Source organism: Pleurodeles waltl, chromosome 5 (genome assembly GCF_031143425.1).
Source record: "Pleurodeles waltl isolate 20211129_DDA chromosome 5, aPleWal1.hap1.20221129, whole genome shotgun sequence".
NCBI lineage: Eukaryota > Metazoa > Chordata > Amphibia > Caudata > Salamandridae > Pleurodeles > Pleurodeles waltl.
The window spans coordinates 65,749,122-65,772,026 of NC_090444.1; the positions used below are offsets into that span (position 1 = coordinate 65,749,122).

At 44.6% G+C, this 22,905-nt stretch overlaps 1 protein-coding gene across 1 annotated transcript in view; it reads left to right on the forward strand.

Annotated features, from left to right (window-relative positions):
• PPM1G (protein phosphatase, Mg2+/Mn2+ dependent 1G) overlaps positions 1-22,905 on the forward strand; it is a 217,583-nt gene that overhangs the window by 30,832 nt on the left and 163,846 nt on the right. Inside the window, exons 3-4 of the mRNA XM_069233575.1 lie at positions 11,408-11,493; positions 17,063-17,198. Coding sequence (XP_069089676.1) covers positions 11,408-11,493; positions 17,063-17,198 — 222 coding nt within the window. The remainder of the gene's footprint in view (positions 1-11,407; positions 11,494-17,062; positions 17,199-22,905) is intronic.

Genomic DNA, 22,905 nt, shown 5'->3' on the forward strand with positions numbered 1-22,905 from the left:
GCTTTTCTTGGAGCAGGTCCGCTGTCCTCGGGAGTTTCTTGTCTTTTCGAAGCAGGGGCAGTCCTCAGAGGATGTCGAGGTCGCTGGTCCCTTTGGAAGGCGTCGCTGGAGCAGGATCTTTGGAAGGCAGGAGACAGGCCGGTGAGTTTCTGGAGCCAAGGCAGTTGTCGTCTTCTGGTCTTCCGCTGCAGGGGTTTTCAGCTGGGCAGTCCTTCTTCTTGTAGTTGCAGGAATCTAATTTTCTAGGGTTCAGGGTAGCCCTTAAATACTAAATTTAAGGGCGTGTTTAGGTCTGGGGGGTTAGTAGCCAATGGCTACTAGCCCTGAGGGTGGGTACACCCTCTTTGTGCCTCCTCCCAAGGGGAGGGGGTCACAATCCTAACCCTATTGGGGGAATCCTCCATCTGCAAGATGGAGGATTTCTAAAAGTTAGTCACCTCAGCTCAGGACACCTTAGGGGCTGTCCTGACTGGCCAGTGACTCCTCCTTGTTTTTCTCATTATTTTCTCCGGCCTTGCCGCCAAAAGTGGGGCCTGGCCGGAGGGGGCGGGCAACTCCACTAGCTGGAGTGTCCTGCTGGGTTGGCACAAAGGAGGTGAGCCCTTGAGGCTCACCGCCAGGTGTGACAATTCCTGCCTGGGGGAGGTGTTAGCATCTCCACCCAGTGCAGGCTTTGTTACTGGCCTCAGAGTGACAAAGGCCCTCTCCCCATGGGGCCAGCAACATGTCTCGCTTTGTGGCAGGCTGCTAAAACTAGTCAGCCTACACAGATAGTCGGTTAAGTTTCAGGGGGCACCTCTAAGGTGCCCTCTGGGGTGTATTTTACAATAAAATGTACACTGGCATCAGTGTGCATTTATTGTGCTGAGAAGTTTGATACCAAACTTCCCAGTTTTCAGTGTAGCCATTATGGTGCTGTGGAGTTCGTGTTTGACAGACTCCCAGACCATATACTCTTATGGCTACCCTGCACTTACAATGTCTAAGGTTTTGTTTAGACACTGTAGGGGTACCATGCTCATGCACTGGTACCCTCACCTATGGTATAGTGCACCCTGCCTTAGGGCTGTAAGGCCTGCTAGAGGGGTGGCTTACCTATACTGCATAGGCAGTGAGAGGCTGGCATGGCACCCTGAGGGGAGTGCCATGTCGACTTACTCGTTTTGTCCTCACTAGCACACACAAGCTGGCAAGCAGTGTGTCTGTGCTGAGTGAGAGGTCTCCAGGGTGGCATAAGACATGCTGCAGCCCTTAGAGACCTTCCTTGGCATCAGGGCCCTTGGTACTAGAAGTACCAGTTACAAGGGACTTGTCTGGATGCCAGGGTCTGCCAATTGTGGATACAAAAGTACAGGTTAGGGAAAGAACACTGGTGCTGGGGCCTGGTTAGCAGGCCTCAGCACACTTTCAATTGTAAACATAGCATCAGCAAAGGCAAAAAGTCAGGGGGCAACCATGCCAAGGAGGCATTTCCTTACACAACCGTGTGATCAGGTATTGGCTGAGTAGTCCAGCAAATGCAAAGTCTTGTATCCCACCGCTGCCACCAATGTAGGAAGTTGGCTCTGTATGTGCTATTTCAAAGTAAGGAATAGCATGCACAGAGTCCAAGGGTTCCCCTTAGAGGTAAAATAGTGGTAAAAATAGATAATACTAATGCTCTATTTTGTGGTAGTGTGGTCGAGCAGTAGGCTTATCCAAGGAGTAGTGTTAAGCATTTGTTGTACATACACATAGACAATAAATGAGGTACACACACTCAGAGACAAATCCAGCCAATAGGTTTTTATATAGAAAAATATCTTTTCTTAGTTTATTTTAAGAACCACAGGTTCAAATTCTACATGTAATATCTCATTCGAAAGGTATTGCAGGTAAGTACTTTAGGAACTTCAAATCATCAAAATTGCATGTATACTTTTCAAGTTATTCACAAATAGCTGTTTTAAAAGTGGACACTTAGTGCAATTTTCACAGTTCCTAGGGGAGGTAAGTATTTGTTAGGTTAACCAGGTAAGTAAGACACTTACAGGGCTTAGTTCTTGGTCCAAGGTAGCCCACCGTTGGGGGTTCAGAGCAACCCCAAAGTCACCACACCAGCAGCTCAGGGCCGGTCAGGTGCAGAGTTCAAAGTGGTGCCCAAAACACATAGGCTAGAATGGAGAGAAGGGGGTGCCCCGGTTCCGGTCTGCTTGCAGGTAAGTACCCGCGTCTTCGGAGGGCAGACCAGGGGGGTTTTGTAGGGCACCGGGGGGGACACAAGCCCACACAGAAATTTCACCCTCAGCAGCGCGGGGGCGGCCGGGTGCAGTGTAGAAACAAGCGTCGGGTTTGTAATGGAAGTCAATGGGAGATCTAGGGATCTCTTCAGCGCTGCAGGCAGGCAAGGGGGGGATTCCTCGGGGAAACCTCCACTTGGGCAAGGGAGAGGGACTCCTGGGGGTCACTTCTCCAGTGAAAGTCCGGTCCTTCAGGTCCTGGGGGCTGCGGGTGCAGGGTCTCTCCCAGGCGTCGGGACTTTAGGTTCAAAGAGTCGCGGTCAGGGGAAGCCTCGGGATTCCCTCTGCAGGCGGCGCTGTGGGGGCTCAGGGGGGACAGGTTTTGGTACTCACAGTATCAGAGTAGTCCTGGGGTCCCTCCTGAGGTGTTGGATCGCCACCAGCCGCGTCGGGGTCGCCGGGTGCAGTGTTGCAAGTCTCACGCTTCTTGCGGGGAGCTTGCAGGGTTCTTTCAAAGCTGCTGGAAACAAAGTTGCAGCCTTTCTTGGAGCAGGTCCGCTGTCCTCGGGAGTTTCTTGTCTTTTCGAAGCAGGGGCAGTCCTCCGAGGATGTCGAGGTCGCTGGTCCCTTTGGAAGGCGTCGCTGGAGCAGGATCTTTGGAAGGCAGGAGACAGGCCGGTGAGTTTCTGGAGCCAAGGCAGTTGTCGTCTTCTGGTCTTCCGCTGCAGGGGTTTTCAGCTAGGCAGTCCTTCTTCTTGTAGTTGCAGGAATCTAATTTTCTAGGGTTCAGGGTAGCCCTTAAATACTAAATTTAAGGGCGTGTTTAGGTCTGGGGGGTTAGTAGCCAATGGCTACTAGCCCTGAGGGTGGGTACACCCTCTTTGTGCCTCCTCCCAAGGGGAGGGGGTCACAATCCTAACCCTATTGGGGGAATCCTCCATCTGCAAGATGGAGGATTTCTAAAAGTTAGAGTCACCTCAGCTCAGGACACCTTAGTGGCTGTCCTGACTGGCCAGTGACTCCTCCTTGTTTTTCTCATTATTTTCTCCGGCCTTGCCGCCAAAAGTGGGGCCTGGCCGGAGGGGGCGGGCAACTCCACTAGCTGGAGTGTCCTGCTGGGTTGGCACAAAGGAGGTGAGCCTTTGAGGCTCACCGCCAGGTGTGACAATTCCTGCCTGGGGGAGGTGTTAGCATCTCCACCCAGTGCAGGCTTTGTTACTGGCCTCAGAGTGACAAAGGCCCTCTCCCCATGGGGCCAGCAACATGTCTCGCTTTCTGGCAGGCTGCTAAAACTAGTCAGCCTACACAGATAGTCGGTTAAGTTTCAGGGGGCACCTCTAAGGTGCCCTCTGGGGTGTATTTTACAATAAAATGTACACTGGCATCAGTGTGCATTTATTGTGCTGAGAAGTTTGATACCAAACTTCCCAGTTTTCAGTGTAGCCATTATGGTGCTGTGGAGTTCGTGTTTGACAGACTCCCAGACCATATACTCTTATGGCTACCCTGCACTTACAATGTCTAAGGTTTTGTTTAGACACTGTAGGGGTACCATGCTCATGCACTGGTACCCTCACCTATGGTATAGTGCACCCTGCCTTAGGGCTGTAAGGCCTGCTAGAGGGGTGGCTTACCTATACTGCATAGGCAGTGAGAGGCTGGCATGGCACCCTGAGGGGAGTGCCATGTCGACTTACTCGTTTTGTCCTCACTAGCACACACAAGCTGGCAAGCAGTGTGTCTGTGCTGAGTGAGAGGTCTCCAGGGTGGCATAAGACATGCTGCAGCCCTTAGAGACCTTCCTTGGCATCAGGGCCCTTGGTACTAGAAGTACCAGTTACAAGGGACTTATCTGGATGCCAGGGTCTGCCAATTGTGGATACAAAAGTACAGGTTAGGGAAAGAACACTGGTGCTGGGGCCTGGTTAGCAGGCCTCAGCACACTTTCAATTGTAAACATAGCATCAGCAAAGGCAAAAAGTCAGGGGGCAACCATGCCAAGGAGGCATTTCCTTACATTATGATATTGGCCTGATGTGATATGTTAAACCTGAATGGTTCAGACGAAACTCAGCCTATTTCTGTTTCCAGGTACAGCTGTTAGCACTTCTTAAATATTAAGTAACCAGCCATGTACACTTGTTTGGCAGCAACTCATTCTTTAGTCACTGATTTGGCGGAAGTAAGAGTGGCCTTTTTCACACAAGGATTGAATCTTTGTCATTATTTATTAATCAAATAAATCAGCAAGGGAAAATTTGAGTTCTTTCCCATTCAGACAGTCCGCTTCATTCGTCCCCTGAACACAATTTGATTCTTTCTTGGATTAACACATCTTGCAGTGGAGGCTGGGCTTTTAACTACCTTGTTGACAGATATTGGAATACTCTCTCCTGCACCTTGAAAGTGATGCTTCATCTTCCTTTCTGACGGCGCTGCGTACCTTGCTTTTTGAATAGCAGGGAGCCCTCATTAGCTATAGGACTCTTTCCGACAAGCGTTATCTACTATTAGTACTTGGTGAGGGCTAGATGAAGGACCAGTCTTATAAAAGCTCAGCTATAAACTTCAGAGGAATTATTGTTTTATTTGTATATAATGAGGGAGAAAAAAGTAATTGAATTCCAAAAGCATTCATTCACTTTTCCATTTCAAGAAAAAATAAGTTGATCGTACTGAAAATTACAATATTTGACCTTGTTTATTACCTTTTCTTTAAAATGTGTTGTGCTGTAGCCTAACTTTTTTTAAAGTCCCAGTGCTATGCCGTTGCATTGCAGTGCTTTACTACACATACTCTGCCATCAAAACATTTTAGAATTGTTGCCAGGCCTGCAGGTCTAACCGGAGGAATCATAGATGTGAACTCCCATGTTGTCTGACAGAGCCTCTTTGCTAACAAACCACATCTGCTAAAATGGCAAAGCCCTGTTCTTTATCTCCCTGCGTGATTAGCACACTTGATTGTAGTGTGTTTAAAGGTTCCCTTCAGCTTTGAGCCTTCAGTTTCCAGGTCTGGGGTGGTCCCGGTAGAGGGTCCAGAAGCAGTGTCTGCTACAGGCGGGCCTGGTGGCAGGGTGCGGATTTCAGAAAAGACTGCCTGCTGTGGAATGCAGCATGATTCTTCTGCCTCTTTCTGTCCCTAGAGCAGGAATGCGATCAGCAAAGTGTAACTCCTGCAGCCTTGCCATGTCTTCCAGAACAGTAGCTTCTGTAGCAGTAAGACTTTCAATAATGGACAACTGAACGACGCACGTTTTCACCTGGTTGTGGGATGATAACTTACGCATTGTATGTTGCCATCTGCATCCGGTAGGTACACAGCTTCTTATACTGAGTGAGTTTTGCGACTCGCACTGTTTGGCTGAAGAACCTAATTATTCTTATCTGCTCTACCCAGTTACTTGTTGTACTCTAGTATATGGATGGGCTTGTGAATTTTGGCCATCTGATCCCAAACCGTGACTGGGGAAGGGGCTCTTATCAAGAATTGTAGTAGGCACGTACACATCATGGCTATCAGAGAACTTGCCTGTGAGAAGTTATTAGTGCAATTAATGGAATTTTTGGAGCTTCTTACAAACAAGATCCTCTGGCGACAGCAAACTATACAGCGTGCCACAGCAATAGCTTTGTTCAGCTCCCTGAACAGCTCTACTCCTGTACAGAAGTTGTCCACATAAGTTACAACCTTTATGAAGGATTGGCTGGACAAGCTCCCACACAATCTTTCCTGTAGCTGTTTACATAGCTAGTAGAGATCTCACACAGTATGTACAACTTGATGCCATAGTGAGCTTTTGGGCTCCAAATGTGCTGCCTGAACAGCAGCCACCCTTTTTACAGGATCAGTGTCTCATCAATGGCTATATTCTTTCCAAGAGTATAAATCTCTGGAAATCTGGCAGACAGATGTTCCACAACAGGCCTAATTTTGAGCAACCTGTTATGGTCTGTGTAGTCCTGGGGAAATGCAGCAGAATTAGCATTGAAATGCAGCATACGCTGCAATAGGAAAACAATCTCTTCTCATGTATGGTGCGAAGATGAGTGTTAGCAAAATCATGCGAGTAGACCACTAAGACTACAAGCTTGGTTTGTGCACTAACCCCATTTTGTGCTTAAGGCCCAAAAATGCCTTCCATTCCTAAAGAAGTATGAGTCCACTGGTCTATTCTGGAATAAGGCCCTAGAATGCCTTGGTACTCCCCTGCCATTGTTCTGCATGCAAATGTGTTTGCTGCACAGTTTGCTCAAGGAAGTCAACATCCAAAAAGAGATGGATGTAGTCACTTGGCCAAAGATTGGCTGTGTCAACTTTACATCCAGTGTGCCAGTTAAGAAGGGGATTTAGGGGTTGCATTAAATTGGGGGGCTGTCAAGAGAACACTGTCTGTGCTTGCTGCTGCACATGCCTGCTGTCAGGGTTGGTCTACCCTGCTACAGTTAGTCTGCTGCACAGACTGTACTTGCGAAGGGACATCATGACTGCCATCATGTCCCTCAGAATCTCTGAAAAAGAGTAGTGGGCTAGAACTCCACTGACTGAAAAAACACACACGGATTCTGCTCTATTCTCCTTTCTCTCAGATGTTGTCTGTAAGGAAATGCCTCCTTGGCATGGTTGCCCCCTGACTTTTTGCCTTTGCTGATGCTATGTTTACAATTGAAAGTGTGCTGAGGCCTGCTAACCAGGCCCCAGCACCAGTGTTCTTTCCCTAACCTGTACTTTTGTATCCACAATTGGCAGACCCTGGCATCCAGACAAGTCCCTTGTAACTGGTACTTCTAGTACCAAGGGCCCTGATGCCAAGGAAGGTCTCTAAGGGCTGCAGCATGTCTTATGCCACCCTGGAGACCTCTCACTCAGCACAGGCACACTGCTTGCCAGCTTGTGTGTGCTAGTGAGGACAAAACGAGTAAGTCGACATGGCACTCCCCTCAGGGTGCCATGCCAGCCTCTCACTGCCTATGCAGTATAGGTAAGACACCCCTCTAGCAGGCCTTACAGCCCTAAGGCAGGGTGCACTATACCATAGGTGAGGGTACCAGTGCATGAGCATGGTACCCCTACAGTGTCTAAACAAAACCTTAGACATTGTAAGTGCAGGGTAGCCATAAGAGTATATGGTCTGGGAGTTTGTCAAACACGAACTCCACAGCACCATAATGGCTACACTGAAAACTGGGAAGTTTGGTATCAAACTTCTCAGCACAATAAATGCACACTGATGCCAGTGTACATGTTATTGTAAAATACACCACAGAGGGCACCTTAGAGGTGCCCCCTGAAACTTAACCGACTGTCTGTGTAGGCTGACTAGTTCCAGCAGCCTGCCACACTAGAGACATGTTGCTGGCCCCATGGGGAGAGTGCCTTTGTCACTCTGAGGCCAGTAACAAAGCCTGCACTGGGTGGAGATGCTAACACCTCCCCCAGGCAGGAGCTGTAACACCTGGCGGTGAGCCTGAAAGGCTCACCCCTTTGTCACAGCCCAGCAGGGCACTCCAGCTTAGTGGAGTTGCCCGCCCCCTCCGGCCACGGCCCCCACTTTTGGCGGCAAGGCTGGAGGGAACAAAGAAAGCAACAAGGAGGAGTCACTGGCCAGTCAGGACAGCCCCTAAGGTGTCCTGAGCTGAGGTGACTCTGACTTTTAGAAATCCTCCATCTTGCAGATGGAGGATTCCCCCAATAGGGTTAGGATTGTGACCCCCTCCCCTTGGGAGGAGGCACAACGAGGGTGTACCCACCCTCAGGGCTAGTAGCCATTGGCTACTAACCCCCCAGACCTAAACACGCCCTTAAATTTAGTATTTAAGGGCTACCCTGAACCCTAGAAAATTAGATTCCTGCAACTACAAGAAGAAGGACTGCCTAGCTGAAAAACCCCTGCAGAGGAAGACCAGAAGACGACAACTGCCTTGGCTCCAGAAACTCACCGGCCTGTCTCCTGCCTTCCAAAGATCCTGCTCCAGCGACGCCTTCCAAAGGGACCAGCGACCTCGACATCCTCTGAGGACTGCCCCTGCTTCAAAAAGACAAGAAACTCCCGAGGACAGCGGACCTGCTCCAAGAAAAGCTGCAACTTTGTTTCCAGCAGCTTTAAAGAACCCTGCAAGCTCCCCGCAAAAGGCGTGAGACTTGCAACACTGCACCCGGCGACCCCGACTCGGCTGGTGGCGATCCAACACCTCAGGAGGGACCCCAGGACTACTCTAAGACTGTGAGTACAAAAACCTGTCCCCCCTGAGCCCCCACAGCGCCGCCTGCAGAGGGAATCCCGAGGCTTCCCCTGACCGCGACTCTTTGAATCCAAAGTCCCGACGCCTGGGAGAGACCCTGCACCCGCAGCCCCCAGGACCTGAAGGACCGGACTTTCACTGGAGAGGTGACCCCCAGGAGTCCCTCTCCATTACCCAAGTGGAGGTTTCCCCGAGGAATCCCCCCCTTGCCTGCCTGCAGCGCTGAAGAGATCCCGAGATCTCTCATAGACTAACATTGCGAACCCGACGCCTGTTCCTACACTGCACCCGGCCGCCCCCGCGCTGCTGAGGGTGAAATTTCTGTGAGGACTTGTGTCCCCCCCCGGTGCCCTACAAAACCCCCCTGGTCTGCCCTCCGAAGACGCGGGTACTTACCTGCAAGCAGACCGGAACTGGGGCACCCCCTTCTCTCCATTCTAGCCTATGTGTTTTGGGCACCACTTTGAACTCTGCACCTGACCGGCCCTGAGCTGCTGGTGTGGTAACTTTGGGGTTGCTCTGAACCCCCAACGGTGGGCTACCTTGGACCAAGAACTAAGCCCTGTAAGTGTCTTACTTACCTGGTTAACCTAACAAATACTTACCTCCCCTAGGAACTGTGAAAATTGCACTGTGTCCACTTTTAAAACGGCTATTTGTGAATAACTTGAAAAGTATACATGCAATTTTGATGATTTGAAGTTCCTAAAGTACTTACCTGCAATACCTTTCGAATGAGATATTACATGTAGAATTTGAACCTGTGGTTCTTAAAATAAACTAAGAAAAGATATTTTTCTATATAAAAACCTATTGGCTGGATTTGTCTCTGAGTGTGTGTACCTCATTTATTGTCTGTGTATGTACAACAAATGCTTAACACTACTCCTTGGATAAGCCTACTGCTCGACCACACTACCACAAAATAGAGCATTAGTATTATCTATTTTTACCACTATTTTACCTCTAAGGGGAACCCTTGGACTCTGTGCATGCTATTCCTTACTTTGAAATAGCACATACAGAGCCAACTTCCTACATTGTCTTAGTATTTGATCCTGCTTCAGAGCTGCCCGCCATAGCTCTAGTTAGAACCTAGTCAGCAGTCATCCACCTAGAAGTCATCTCTGCTGAGTGGCTAAAACCTTCCTTCTAAAACACTGTCCTATGTAGACGGCAAAAGTATTGTTCTAAATCAGTGAGCTTGTGTTTTTTTTGTGAGATATGTGCAACAGTAAACACAAAATTACTTGTATTTTTAGCTGAATCTTTAAGTTCTTCACAGACCATAAAAAAGAAAAAAAAATGACACAGTATTACTTCAACTTGCCATATACCCAGTACCCTGGGCAAGAGCATACATTTGTCATGGCTTATGCAAAACATTGTTGAAGGAGCAACTGGGCATTTGCTACAAAAAACAATAATTTCCAAAGGCGAAACTCTCCCTTTCATCTAAAAAAAAATATTCACATAGTAGCCCTGTAACTTTGTGCACAGGCGTGCTCCTTGTGAAACCTCAGTAATATCACCAGTGCCGCTGGAACTATGCGTTGGGAGAGCATCAAATTATGCAACAAGTTTGACTAAATTATGCAGCAAGAAAAGGTTAATTATGTGGCTTGATGCTGCAGCTTTTTTGGTGGTATTACTCCATTATTTTATTAGAAAATATGCTAATACTGCCTGGGCAAAGATTTCACCTCATTAGTACAGCAGCCTGATACTAAAAGAGGGGTGGGGGCAGGAGAGGGGAAGAGAGAATCCTGTCACCCGTATGCAGGTACCTCCTGGTAGCAGCAAGGAGCCTAGGTCTATGTGGAAAAAAACATTAGAGTGGCATCGATGATGGCCCCTGGGAGCTGTTGGATGGGACCAAGAGAAGACAATTGACTGCAGTGGAAGTGTTAGGAAGGAGCCGCTGGGTCAGCAGTGATATGAGGACCTGGAGGGCCTGAAACTGGGAAAATATAGCTGCAGCATAGGCCCTGCACCCCTCGTGGTGAAGTGGCCATTGGTGATCGCTCCGATCAAACATAACTCCACTTTCAGCAAACTGGAGCTGTCCAACATCATTAATAACATCAATGTTATATTTGCAGTACATTTTTCAAGAAAAAACTGTGCATGGCAATGGTGTGCGAGTTAGTTGGCTTAGGGCATGCGTTATACTTACTTGAGAACTCTCTAACATGTGAGTTTCTATGGTTTGTACATTTGAAATGTGCACCTAACTAGAACATCCCTGTAACCTTAGTTTTTTTTCTTCAATGAATATTTATGTATCTCCCATTGACACTCAAAACAAAAATTCACTAATGATAGTTGGCAGAGCTAACTAGTACTTGCACCCCTACAATTCACTGCTTAAGACCTGAGATGTTATATCACTTGCAGCATGTTCTGACGTAATTGATGACATCCCAAATAACATCATTGAACACCATGAACAGTTAAAGGTGCTCAGAACTACTAGGGCTAGTCTGGGTTTAGTGTGTTGGTTTCCCACTGATCTTTTTCTAGGTAGGTATTTTACAGCTCGGATAGTTTGCAGACCACCTTCAGGAAGGGGTTCCGGTTGGCTTTCCATCTGACATTGTAAATAGTTGTAATGTTGTGTGTGGTATTTGGTTGTGTGTGTGTTAATGCATAGTTTGAGGAGCTGCAATATTGAGACCTTCGATATCCGAGGCTAAATACTCTAGCTGACACTATTGGGGTCCTGTAATATCAGATTGCCCTCACTCCTCCTGAAATGGTTTTCGTGCACTACTAATAAAGAATTTCAATTAACAGTAAAATGCATTCCACCATATGGTTGCCTGTAGATATATGGTACTGATTTGTATAAGAACATAACATGGGCTCACAAGAAAACATAGGACCAGTGGAAATGACCAATACACATTGAACCATGTCTAACTTTTTTTATTGTACTATTCCAGGGGAGGAAGTTGCTCTGTATTGTGCCAAGCACCTACCAGAAATCATCAAGGATCAAAAAGCCTATAAGGAAGGCAAGTTACAAAAGGTGAGAATATTAATATTTTTCTGTAATAATTAAACACACAAACTATAGTCCAATATGGTCTTTCAGTCTTCCCAAACCGATTGCCAAATATATTTCTGCTTTGACATGGGTTAGTTGCGATTAGAGGTTTTCATGTTGTGGGGATATTTGTCCTCCATGAAGGGTGCTGGAGTGACCCTAAAAGTGGCCTCATAACTTGCCAACCTACCCAGGAAACGTAGGACGGTAGCTAGCACCCACAAATTGGGGACCACTTGGATAAATAATACATCCATTAGTGATAGTTAAATGGTGACTCCTACTTAGGACAGGGCTTCAGCACATATTTTGTATAAATCTGCTGCTGATGTACAATGCCAATCTTAAAATGTGTAGCATAAGCCCATATACACAACCAATATGTGCACAGAACAGACTTCAACCCAAACTGCCTCCAAGTTTTTGCCTCAAGCCTTCATTTACCTAATGATTACTTGCAGCTCTCAGAATCATCTTGTCCCCGTCTCTTCTGCTGGAATTTCGAATGCTATTGCAAATGCCCAAAGTAGTGGTTACTTAATGGGAGTGATGTGAGGCCCTCTGTACCTGCTGAGAGCTGCTGGTAGTTCTAAATATTAAATGAATATTAATTGAACCACTTCTGACTGCTTACAACAACTTATTCGGTTACAGCACCTAGATAAATGGATATGAAAATTCATGCAGATTTTCGTTTCATTCTTGTTAGATTTTGCATCAAATATTTCAGAATAAAATGATATATATCATGTCTGTTTGTGTGTGTGTGTGTGTATATATATATATGTGTGTGTGTGTGTGTGTATATATGTTTATATATATTTCATGTTTCCTTAAAAAGCCAAAGGTTACAGAGACGTTATAGTTAGGCTCCTATTTTAAACATACATAACCATAGAAATTCACCTGTTAGAGCATGAGTTTATAGTTAATTTAGATAACTAAGGTAACTACTAACTATAACTCGCGCCCCGCCATGCAAAGCTACCTGATCAATAATTTTTCTGCATAGGTTACATTGACATTTTGATGTTATCAAAGACTTCATGAGTGCTGTAATTTGCGGGGTAATTAGCAGTGCTTTGTCGGAGGTGCGCGTTACTGTTACCTTAGGGCAAAAGTTAGTTACTTGTAATAACTCTTACTATAAGAAGTGAATTTCTATGGTTTGGTACATTGTAAATGTGAGCCTAACTACAACATCCCTGTAACTTTTTTTTCTTCAGTGAATTTCAGTTTGTTTTCTATTGTAAAGTAATTTTCATTACTATACATTAATCCAACCACCTGCGGGCAACCCCCCTAACCACCCAACCCAATGCTTTGCACGGCCCATTGTCAGTGCGCAGTAGGAATTGGCCGTGGCCGCTCTTGGTGTGAAAATAGATGCAAGATGATATATCTGGGGTGAGAGCAGGTGTGAGTCTCTGGGTGCAAGGGGGAGGGGGGTGCATCAGTGTCTTAGTTGGTGCGTCCGTTTCTGTGTGGGTCTGTGAGTGGGTGTGAGTGTCTGGGTGTGTTAGGGTTTGAGTGGGTGAAAGATTGGAAAAGAGAAATTGAGAGAGAGTTTTTAGGTTCAGATGGATGATCTACTTAGAATGAGATTTCTGGACAAATTAAAAATAAAAATGTATTTGTCGTTAAAAAGAGTGAGATCACCCTTTATTATGAGTCTTCAACTTTTGATGTTGAAAACAAATTAAAGTAGGGAATGACCACAGACACACCTGGACTTGAACCCTCAACTTTCAGTGTGAGGGTCTGTGACCTTAAACATGATGGTACCCGCTCCCTCTTCTCTGCTCTCCTCCTCCAGCCCCCACCTCCCATTATGGGATAGGAGAGAGAGAGAGAGTGTGTGTGACAGGACCTTTGGGAGCTGGCATTGCTCCCACAAGGATGGGGCTGCTTTAAGTAGCAGTTCCCTGCATGTGGAAGCAATGTTTTTATCGGTCTTCCCTGCATGGATATTTGTGTGCAGGGGAGACAGATAAAAACTTCACTTTCTGCAAGTGAGAGATGTTTTGACAGCTCTATTGCAGAAAGCCAACCTTATTCGCTTTTGCTTGGTGAGAGCTGTCAGCTCACCAAGTTGAAGGCTTTCATATTGGGTGACATATGTGAACTGAGGTATGTGGAGGTAGAATGATGCTCCGAGGTTAATACCGTGTGTACGTTTTGAAGTGAGTTAAGATTTTGGTTTCTATTTTACACTCATTGTGCCTGCTAGGTCCCCCATTCCCCCCCTTCAAATATTGTTTATTTTTGGGGTGATGGAAGTTGAGATGTTGATTTAAAGGAGGTCATAGCAACAGCAAGTATTTTCAGTGTCCTAAGCCCTGAAAATCTGATCACACCATTTGGTGTGCAAAGTTTTAAGGGTGATGGCTCAGCGCGACGTAAATTCTTTACCTTTAATTTTTGGTTAACTAGAAGTAGAGTCCCCATTGTGGTCATCACGTCCTTTTGTCCTATCTTCACAGTCCCTCATGACTATCATCATTGCCTTCTCATTAATTTCCCCTTTTCTCTTGTCATTGCAAACTGAAAAGAATTAAGTGTCCTTGATGGTGACTTTGCCTCTCCGACCTTGTATGTGCTTTGCTGTTACCGGCCTTTAGGAATTTTGCTTTTTTTGTGCATGAGCTAAAACTGCTGTTGATTGCAGAGCTTTGATGTGGCTGCCAACGTGTGCAACTAAACGTAGTCCTTGTCCTTTTCAACATTCTGTTGCGCAGCCTCCCCAGTTCTTTTAAAAAGTAACCAGTCTGTATAATTGAAGCTAATTATGGAGGAATTAGGTTGGAAAGGTTTTGGGAATAGAACAATCACTCGGACTAGGAGAAACAATCATTTAATTTTGTCACCCCTCTGTCTTTGGTCTCTCTCCCATTTCCACCCTGTAGGTAGAGTCTGCAGCAAATTAATAAACAAAAGATATAAGAAAGATAGTGCCATATAGAAAACTTAAGCAAATAGTATTACAAACTTGTGATAGTTGAGAGAGAAATCATGGTGAATGTAATGCAGAATGTATGTGGTGCAACCCATTTAGGTGTTCTACATGTCTCTGGCAGGTAGTAAATTGCTTCAGATAAGTGGCAAACTGGACTCTTTCTCAATTGGTGCGAACTCCTTGGAAAATATTTATTTGTAAATAAGCTGGAAGCTGCCCCTTGCCTCAACCTGCAGTACTTTGCCAATATGTACAAATGGAAACCATCAAAGCCATAAGTGCATTTTTAATTTAAACCTTCCCAAATGCAGCAGATAGCTGTACATGGTCAAAGGCAGAAATAGGCACTGAATGGAAACATTCGAGTACTGTTACTGCCGTGTGATAAGGTGGTTTTTCAAGAAGCGCAATTTGCATGAGCATAAGAGGATTTGATCTACAAAACTGCTGCTTTTAAAGCCAATGGGGTGTGTGTGTTTTTACAGGGAGTGCAGAATTATTAGGCAAGTTGTATTTTTGAGGATTAATTTTATTATTGAACAACAACCATGTTCTCAATGAACCCAAAAAACTCATTAATATCAAAGTAGTTTTTAGTTTGTTTTTAGTTTTAGCTATGTTAGGGGGATATCTGTGTGTGCAGGTGACTATTTCTGTGCATAATTATTAGGCAACTTAACAAAAAAATATATATACCCATTTCAATTATTTATTATTACCAGTGAAACCAATATAACATCTCAACATTCACAAATATACATTTCTGACATACAAAAACAAATCAGTGACCAATATAGCCACCTTTCTTTGCAAGGACACTCAAAAGCCTGCCATCCATGGATTCTGTCAGTGTTTTGATCTGTTCACCATCAACATTGCGTGCAGCAGCAACCACAGCCTCCCAGACACTGTTCAGAGAGGTGTACTGTTTTCCCTCCTTGTAAATCTCACATTTGATGATGGACCACAGGTTCTCAATGGGGTTCAGATCAGGTGAACAAGGAGGCCATGTCATTAGATTTCCTTCTTTTGTACCCTTTCTTGCCAGCCACGCTGTGGAGTACTTGGACGCGTGTGATGGAGCATTGTCCTGCATGAAAATCATGTTTTTCTTGAAGGATGCAGACTTCTTCCTGTACCACTGCTTGAAGAAGGTGTCTTCCAGGAACTGGCAGTAGGACTGGGAGTTGAGCTTGACTCCATCCTCAACCCGAAAAGGCCCCACAAGCTCATCTTTGATGATACCAGCCCAAACCAGTACTCCACCTCCACCTTGCTGGCGTCTGAGTCGGACTGGAGCTCTCTGCCCTTTACCAATCCAGCCACGGGCCCATCCATCTGGCCCATCAAGACTCACTCATTTCATCAGTCCATAAAACCTTAGAAAAATCAGTCTTGAGATATTTCTTGGCCCAGTCTTGACGTTTCAGCTTGTGTCTTGTTCAGTGGTGGTCGTCTTTCAGCCTTTCTTACCTTGGCCATGTCTCTGAGTATTGCACACCTTGTGCTTTTGGGCACTCCAGTGATGTTGCAGCTCTGAAATATGGCCAAACTGGTGGCAAGTGGCATCGTGGCAGCTGCACGCTTGACTTTTCTCAGTTCATGGGCAGTTATTTTGCGCCTTGGTTTTTCCACACGCTTCTTGCGACCCTGTTGACTATTTTGAATGAAACGCTTGATTGTTCGATGATCACGCTTCAGAAGCTTTGCAATTTTAAGAGTGCTGCATCCCTCTGCATGATATCTCACTATTTTTGACTTTTCTGAGCCTGTCAAGTCCTTCTTTTGACCCATTTTGCCAAAGGAAAGGAAGTTGCCTAATAATTATGCACACCTGATATAGGGTGTTGATGTCATTAGACCACACCCCTTCTCATTACAGAGATGCACATCACCTAATATGCTTAATTGGTAGTAGGCTTTCGAGCCTATACAGCTTGGAGTAAGACAACATGCATAAAGAGGATGATGTGGTCAAAATACTCATTTGCCTAATAATTCTGCACTCCCTGTATTTTTCTTCTTCAAATTAGCTGTTCAGTAGTTACATGTCTAAAAAAAAAAAAAAATCAAAACTACAAGAAAAAACAATTTCTCTCCAGTTCGAAACAAAATATACCTTTAATGGTTGTTGAAATGATAATCATATATCAGATAACTACAGAGAGCTAGGATATACGAGGACAAGAAAGATTTTGTTAAAAAATGGTAGTACTTCACTTACTCAAGTAATATGCAATCCTAGAGGAGAAGAACCTTATTCCTTCATTGTATAGGAGCAATATACTGCAACAGAATAGGGCTGTTCTTTGAATAAGCTGCTATTTCTTCATTAATGGGTTTGAGCTTTAGTTTTTTTTTCTTCGTTTTTTTCTTCTACTTTTTAGCATGCTTCTTTCTATAGAACATACTTTGATTTAATGGCTGTTATTAGTGATTAAATTAACTGAGTGTTCCTGAAGACCAGTCTCCCTTTCACATGATTGCAGTGTTAAGAGGAAATAATTCTACAGAAACATTAGTGCATGAATCCCCTGGCTAGTGAATTTTTTCTACTATTTTTGTCCTCTGTGATCTGACTTTCTTTGGGTTTAGGCTTTGGAAGATGCTTTTCTGGCCATCGATAGCAAACTCACTACTGAGGACGTCATAAAAGAGCTGTGTCAGATTGCTGGGAGGCCTCTTAATGACCACGATGATGACAAGGAGAAAGTGGCTGAGGAGGACGATGGTAAGTAGAAATTGATGCAGATGTATTCCGTTGGAATTTTTTGTCAGATAATTTAATCAATTTACCTAAACTTTCTGAGGCTAGAAAATGGCTTTACCTACCTTTGGTGAAAAGATGTGTCCTTGCTACATTCCAATGTCCTTTTTAAATTGCGGTTGTCAGCCCAGGTGTTAGTGTAATATACTGTATTTGGCACCTTATGATGGGTGCTTTGAAAGGTATGGAAGTGCCGCCGAAACTTTAATGGCCATTTCGTTTATTTACTAGGGAACTACAATTTGTGTGCTTCCTAGCTGCAAGATGTATCTTTCCTTGTATTGATTCTCAGTCTTCTCATAAGTTACTGTTAGGGGTTGTCTTTAACATTGGCCATGACCAAAACAAACCTGTTGCCATATGGTTGGTATTGTCCATCAGCTTTGCAGGGTATAAAACTGGGAAATCCATCATTGTTTTTTATAAGTTGTATATTTCCGTCCTGTGACCTCTTCAGAGGTCAGATGAGATGAGTACTAAATGAGAGTGAAGGCAACAATAGCTTATTCTTTGATTTATCAAGTGACGCAGGATAATCCTAGTTATTGATTGACATTTCTTGGATTACAGGGATTTCTGAGTTCTCCAGGCTTGTCTGGCTATTTTACAGCCTTGAGAGTGAATATTTGAGGTTTCAGCATTGTAAGGCTTGTTTATTCATCTTGTTTGCGCAGTTTCTAACTAATGGACTCAGTCAGAATAGGTGCCTAAAGGACCCATTGTAATTATTCGACCTTCAACAATTGGGACTGTTTTTGATTTTGAACCTATACATTTTGTTGCAGTTCACTATACACTTGGAAGACTTTTTTTTGTCCAGATTAATCTAATCTAGTCTGCGACAGATTGAATTTTGATTTAACACAGCTGCCCACAAAACTGGATTCTAGACTCTGTCTGCAACTTCCAGATCAGATTTACTATTCAGTTTTATTAAATTATTTTCAAATATCTCTTGTTCTGTCATTGGATCTTTTAGGAAGGTGGGTAGCTATGCAGTGTACCAATATAGGGCTAGCCATGCATGTAGTCCAGTCGACCTATATTGGTTTACAGTCCTAAATTAATAATCCCAAATGCTCTCTTTTGTGATAGTGTGGCTGTGCAATTCAGGCTTATCTGAGGACGAGCAGTTCAGGCTTATCTGAGGATAGTGTTAAGCATTTGTTGAATACAGTCAAATAAGACACACACTCGAGAAGAAACTCAAGACCGATGTAGAAAAATAGCACAGATTTTTATATTAATTTAGACACCCAAATCTATAGGATCAGGTGAGTACTATTCGAGCTAATGATTTTAAGAAATACTGAAAATAACGCTGTCGGATTTTAAGGCATGAGCCTTGAACACGGATAATATTTTCCTATGGGGAAAACATACATTGCACAGGGTCACTCGCAAACTACTTACAGGACTGTACTTCTGGACTTCAGGTAAGTAGGGGCCAAGGTCCTCAGACCCACTAGCAGTCTTGGAGTTACCTGCCCTGGTGTTTTGTTTGGCGGGGTTGGCGAGGTAAAGGCTCTCACTGTTCTTGGGATACCTGCAGAAAAGAGGAAAGAAACCAAGCATAACGATTTCTGAAATGGAGCTGGCTTCTGTTGAAATCCCTCGATGTGCAGGTGTGTTGTTGCAGCAGTAATGGCTGGACACGAACAATCCTTGGTACTTACAACTAGCGTCGGTACCCGGATATTGGTGCAGAGAGGCTGCGAGCAGGCTCAGCGTCTTGAAGGCAAATGTGCTGACGCTGCAGTCCTAGACCCTCTGGATCCTCTTCCTGGTGAGATGCTCCCGCAGTGGACCCAAGGGTCAGCAAAGCGAGGAATTGGGCAGTCTCAGTTGGTGCCTGCTGGTGTAGGGAAGTGTCTCCTCCACTGCAAGGGAGTTGGGCAATTGTTGGGCCTAGAGCAGGTAGGCAGGGTTTGGCGCCATAGTCCTCTTCTTTGTCCTTCTTCTTTAGTCCGTCAAATTGAAGTTCATGGTGTAAGGGGGCCCACCTAGGTATTCAATTTAGGGGCGCTTAGGCGAGTGTAGGGTAGTAGCCAATGGGCACCTTATGCCTAAAATGACTACACCCCCTTTATGACCACTTCCTTTGGAAAGTGGGCATAATCCTTTCCAAATTACAATACAACCAACATGGTGGAACCCTTCCTTTGTAGAGCACATCAGGCAGCCCACCTTAGGGGGTTGACAAGCCTGGTGATGCAACACACCTACTTGCATAGCTAATTTCCTGCCAGTCCTGGTGCCAAATGGACCTCAGGACGGGGAAGATTTGTGAACACCGTCCTCCAGAGCAGGCAGTGTCTGGCCTCAGAGTGTGTGGGCTCTCACCTCCAGGGTGTCAGAAATTCATCTGTGGTGGCAGACTGGCTAATACCGGTCAGCCAACACACTAGAGTAGTGGTTCCCAACCTTTTGACTCCTGAGGACCCCCACTGAATCTCTACTCGAACCCGGGGACCTCCAAACAGTAATTCTCAAAAAATATACAAACAAGTACACACCAAACAAATACTCCCACTTACTAAAGAGAGAATTGTTTTATGTTGATAAAAAAAAAAAGCAAAATCTGAACACTTTAATGGAATGATTGGCTTTGCATTGCAGCGACTCCATTTTCAATGTTTAGTTTTATTTAGTGAATCCACAGACCAGGTTATACATTTCCCAAGCGATTTCTGTTTTTATTTTTAGTTACATAAGATCTGAGAAAGCTTTTTCACATAAATATGAAGTGGGGAAAGGAAGTAAAACCGTAAGGGCTGCTCATCTCCATAGCCTCCCTGACGCATGTAATTCATTTGATTTATAGCACCTCTCATACCAGTGTAGGGTGTCGGAGCACTTTACAGGGGACTAAGAGGTGTAGGATTCACATGTCATCCACACGGTGGTTAGCGTTGACTTTAATAATAAGAATGTATTTCTAGGCAAGCAGGCCTTTTTTAGCAGCATAAGGATAATTAAAGACGGGGGGGGGGCATAACTTTATAGCCTGTACCATGCAGTATGCAGGCAGCTCATTAATAGCAGTTCATAGCTCACTGTGCTAGACTATGATTATAGCTTATGAACTGCACAGTGACAAAAGATTCTGTGACAAAACTAGTAACCTACTGTGCTATGCACATAAAATACTGTTCTTTGCGTGATACACGTTCTTTGCAGCAGGCATATTAACCATCTGCGCTACCTTAGATGAGTGAAAACTGTCACTAGACAAAACGCCCATCTCTCTCCTTCCAGCAGGTACACTACTCACCAGAGTTATCTTGATACTTTTATTTTTGAACGAAACCTGCTGGATATACAAAGAACTTTGCAGTGCTTTTAAAACTGCAGCACAAAGGATGTAATAAATATGAAATCACACATGTGTTTCAGTCATAGGCCCCAGGCAAAGAAGTGCCTTCTTGCCTGCCCAGGTCTGCAGACCCCCTGGGACTGTGTCACAGACCCTTGGAGGGCCACAGACTACAGCTTGGGAACCGCTGCACTAGACAGCTAGTAGGTTTTCAGGAGGCACCTCTAAGGGTGCTTGTCATAATGAATCCTATACTGGCATCAGTATGGGTTCATCAAGGTGAGGTGTTTGATACCAAACCCCACGGTTTTCAGTGCAGCCATCATGTAGCTGGGTTGCTCGTGATGACCAATGCCCAGTACATGTCCTCAAAATGGCTGCCCGGTCACTTGCAATATCTTGTAATGGAAAATGATACCACAGGGACATATCTGCTCATGCAGGTATGTTCTCACATAAAATATAATGCACCCTGCCTTAAGGCTTCAAAGCCTGCTATAGGGTGACTTACATATATTGTAGTAAGTGATTTTGGCATGGCACATTGTGTGTGCGTCATGTCGTATTTTCACTCATTTCTTGCACCATGACAAGTGTGCAATTTGTATGGGGGTCCAGTAGAGAGGCACAATACATAGCGCAGCCCTTATGGACCCTCTTTAGGACCCATTCCCTAGGAACCAGGCCTACCTTGTACTAGGGTCTTATAGAGGTGCTAAAGTGTGCCAATTGGGTACAACTATACCATTTTCCCTTGTGTTTAGGGAAAAGAGCACTGTCACTTGGTCCTGGTTAGCAAGGACCCGGTGCACATCTGTATCCCTGGCAAAAAGTGGAGATGGCCATGACAGAAAGGGGCACTTTTCTACAGATCTTCGTTGATATTGACAAACTATCGACGTCTAGCTACGTGTGGGATTTTTTTTTCTCCAAATAAGAGAAATGCCTCAAACTGTGCTTTTTGACATGATAAATGTTGTATTTTGTTTTAATAAAATGTATCATTTAAAGCCATTTATATTTTTACTTTTTTTTATCGCACCTGAAGGCTGCATTGTTGACTAACACATTTTTCATTTTTTTTTATTTGTGAAAACAATTGAACAACTTCATAAGCAGCTTAATTTACAGAAATAATTACTCTTGCGCCTTGCGTTTAAGCAGCTAGTAAACGCCACAGACCTCAGTGCAGTTGGTCCTCCGTTTATTTCATTGATCTGCAAAAGGAGGTCTGACCTAAATCCAGCAGTTCTGCTTCCAGTCTGATGACTGGATGAGACTGGGAGGAAGCGCTGTTAAGGACTTTAATGATGACACCACTGACTTAATTAACCTTAGTTAACGTTTGCGTCATTCGATCATCATTGATATTCATAAACCCAGAATGGAAAAGAAAGCTTATACCACCCCACACACTGAGGAAAGACATGAAGGAATGGAAGCATAAATACTGAAAACGTTACCCCCCCCCCCCCCCAAAAAAAAGGCGATCCTGAATTTGCTACCAAGATTGAGGAGTAAGGGTTTGGGTTAAATTAACCCTCTTCTTTTAAACAGCTGCAGTTAAACAATCGTGGTAGGGAATTGTTCACTTTCTATGCTTGTGACGTGTAACAGCATTTGCGGTCACCAAGGTTTTATTTTTTTATTTTTATTTTTTTAATTTTTTTGTAGTAACATACATAGGCTACAACTCTCAATCCTTTGACTGCTGCTCGGGTGTCCCAAGCATACAGAGACAGCATTTCTGTCCTGTAGGAAGTTGGCTCTGTATGTGCTATTTCAAAGTAAGGAATAGCATGCACAGAGTCCAAGGGTTCCCCTTAGAGGTAAAATAGTGGTAAAAATAGATAATACTAGTGCTCTATTTTGTGGTAGTGTGGTCGAGCAGTAGGCTTATCCAAGGAGTAGTGTTAAGCATTTGTTGTACATACACATAGACAATAAATGAGGTACACACACTCAGAGACAAATCCAGCCAATAGGTTTTGTTATAGAAAAATATCTTTTCTTAGTTTATTTTAAGAACCACAGGTTCAAATTTAACATGTAATATCTTGTTTGAAAGGTATTGCAGGTAAGTACATTAGGAACTTTGAATCATTTCAATTGCATGTATACTTTTCAAGTTATTGACAAATAGCTATTTCAAAAGTGGACACTTAGTGCAATTTTCACAGTTCCTGGGGGAGGTAAGTTTTTGTTAGTTTTACCAGGTAAGTAAGACACTTACAGGGTTCAGTTCTTGGTCCAAGGTAGCCCACCGTTGGGGGTTCAGAGCAACCCCAAAGTCACCACACCAGCAGCTCCGGGCCGGTCAGGTGCAGAGTTCAAAGTGGTGCCCAAAACGCATAG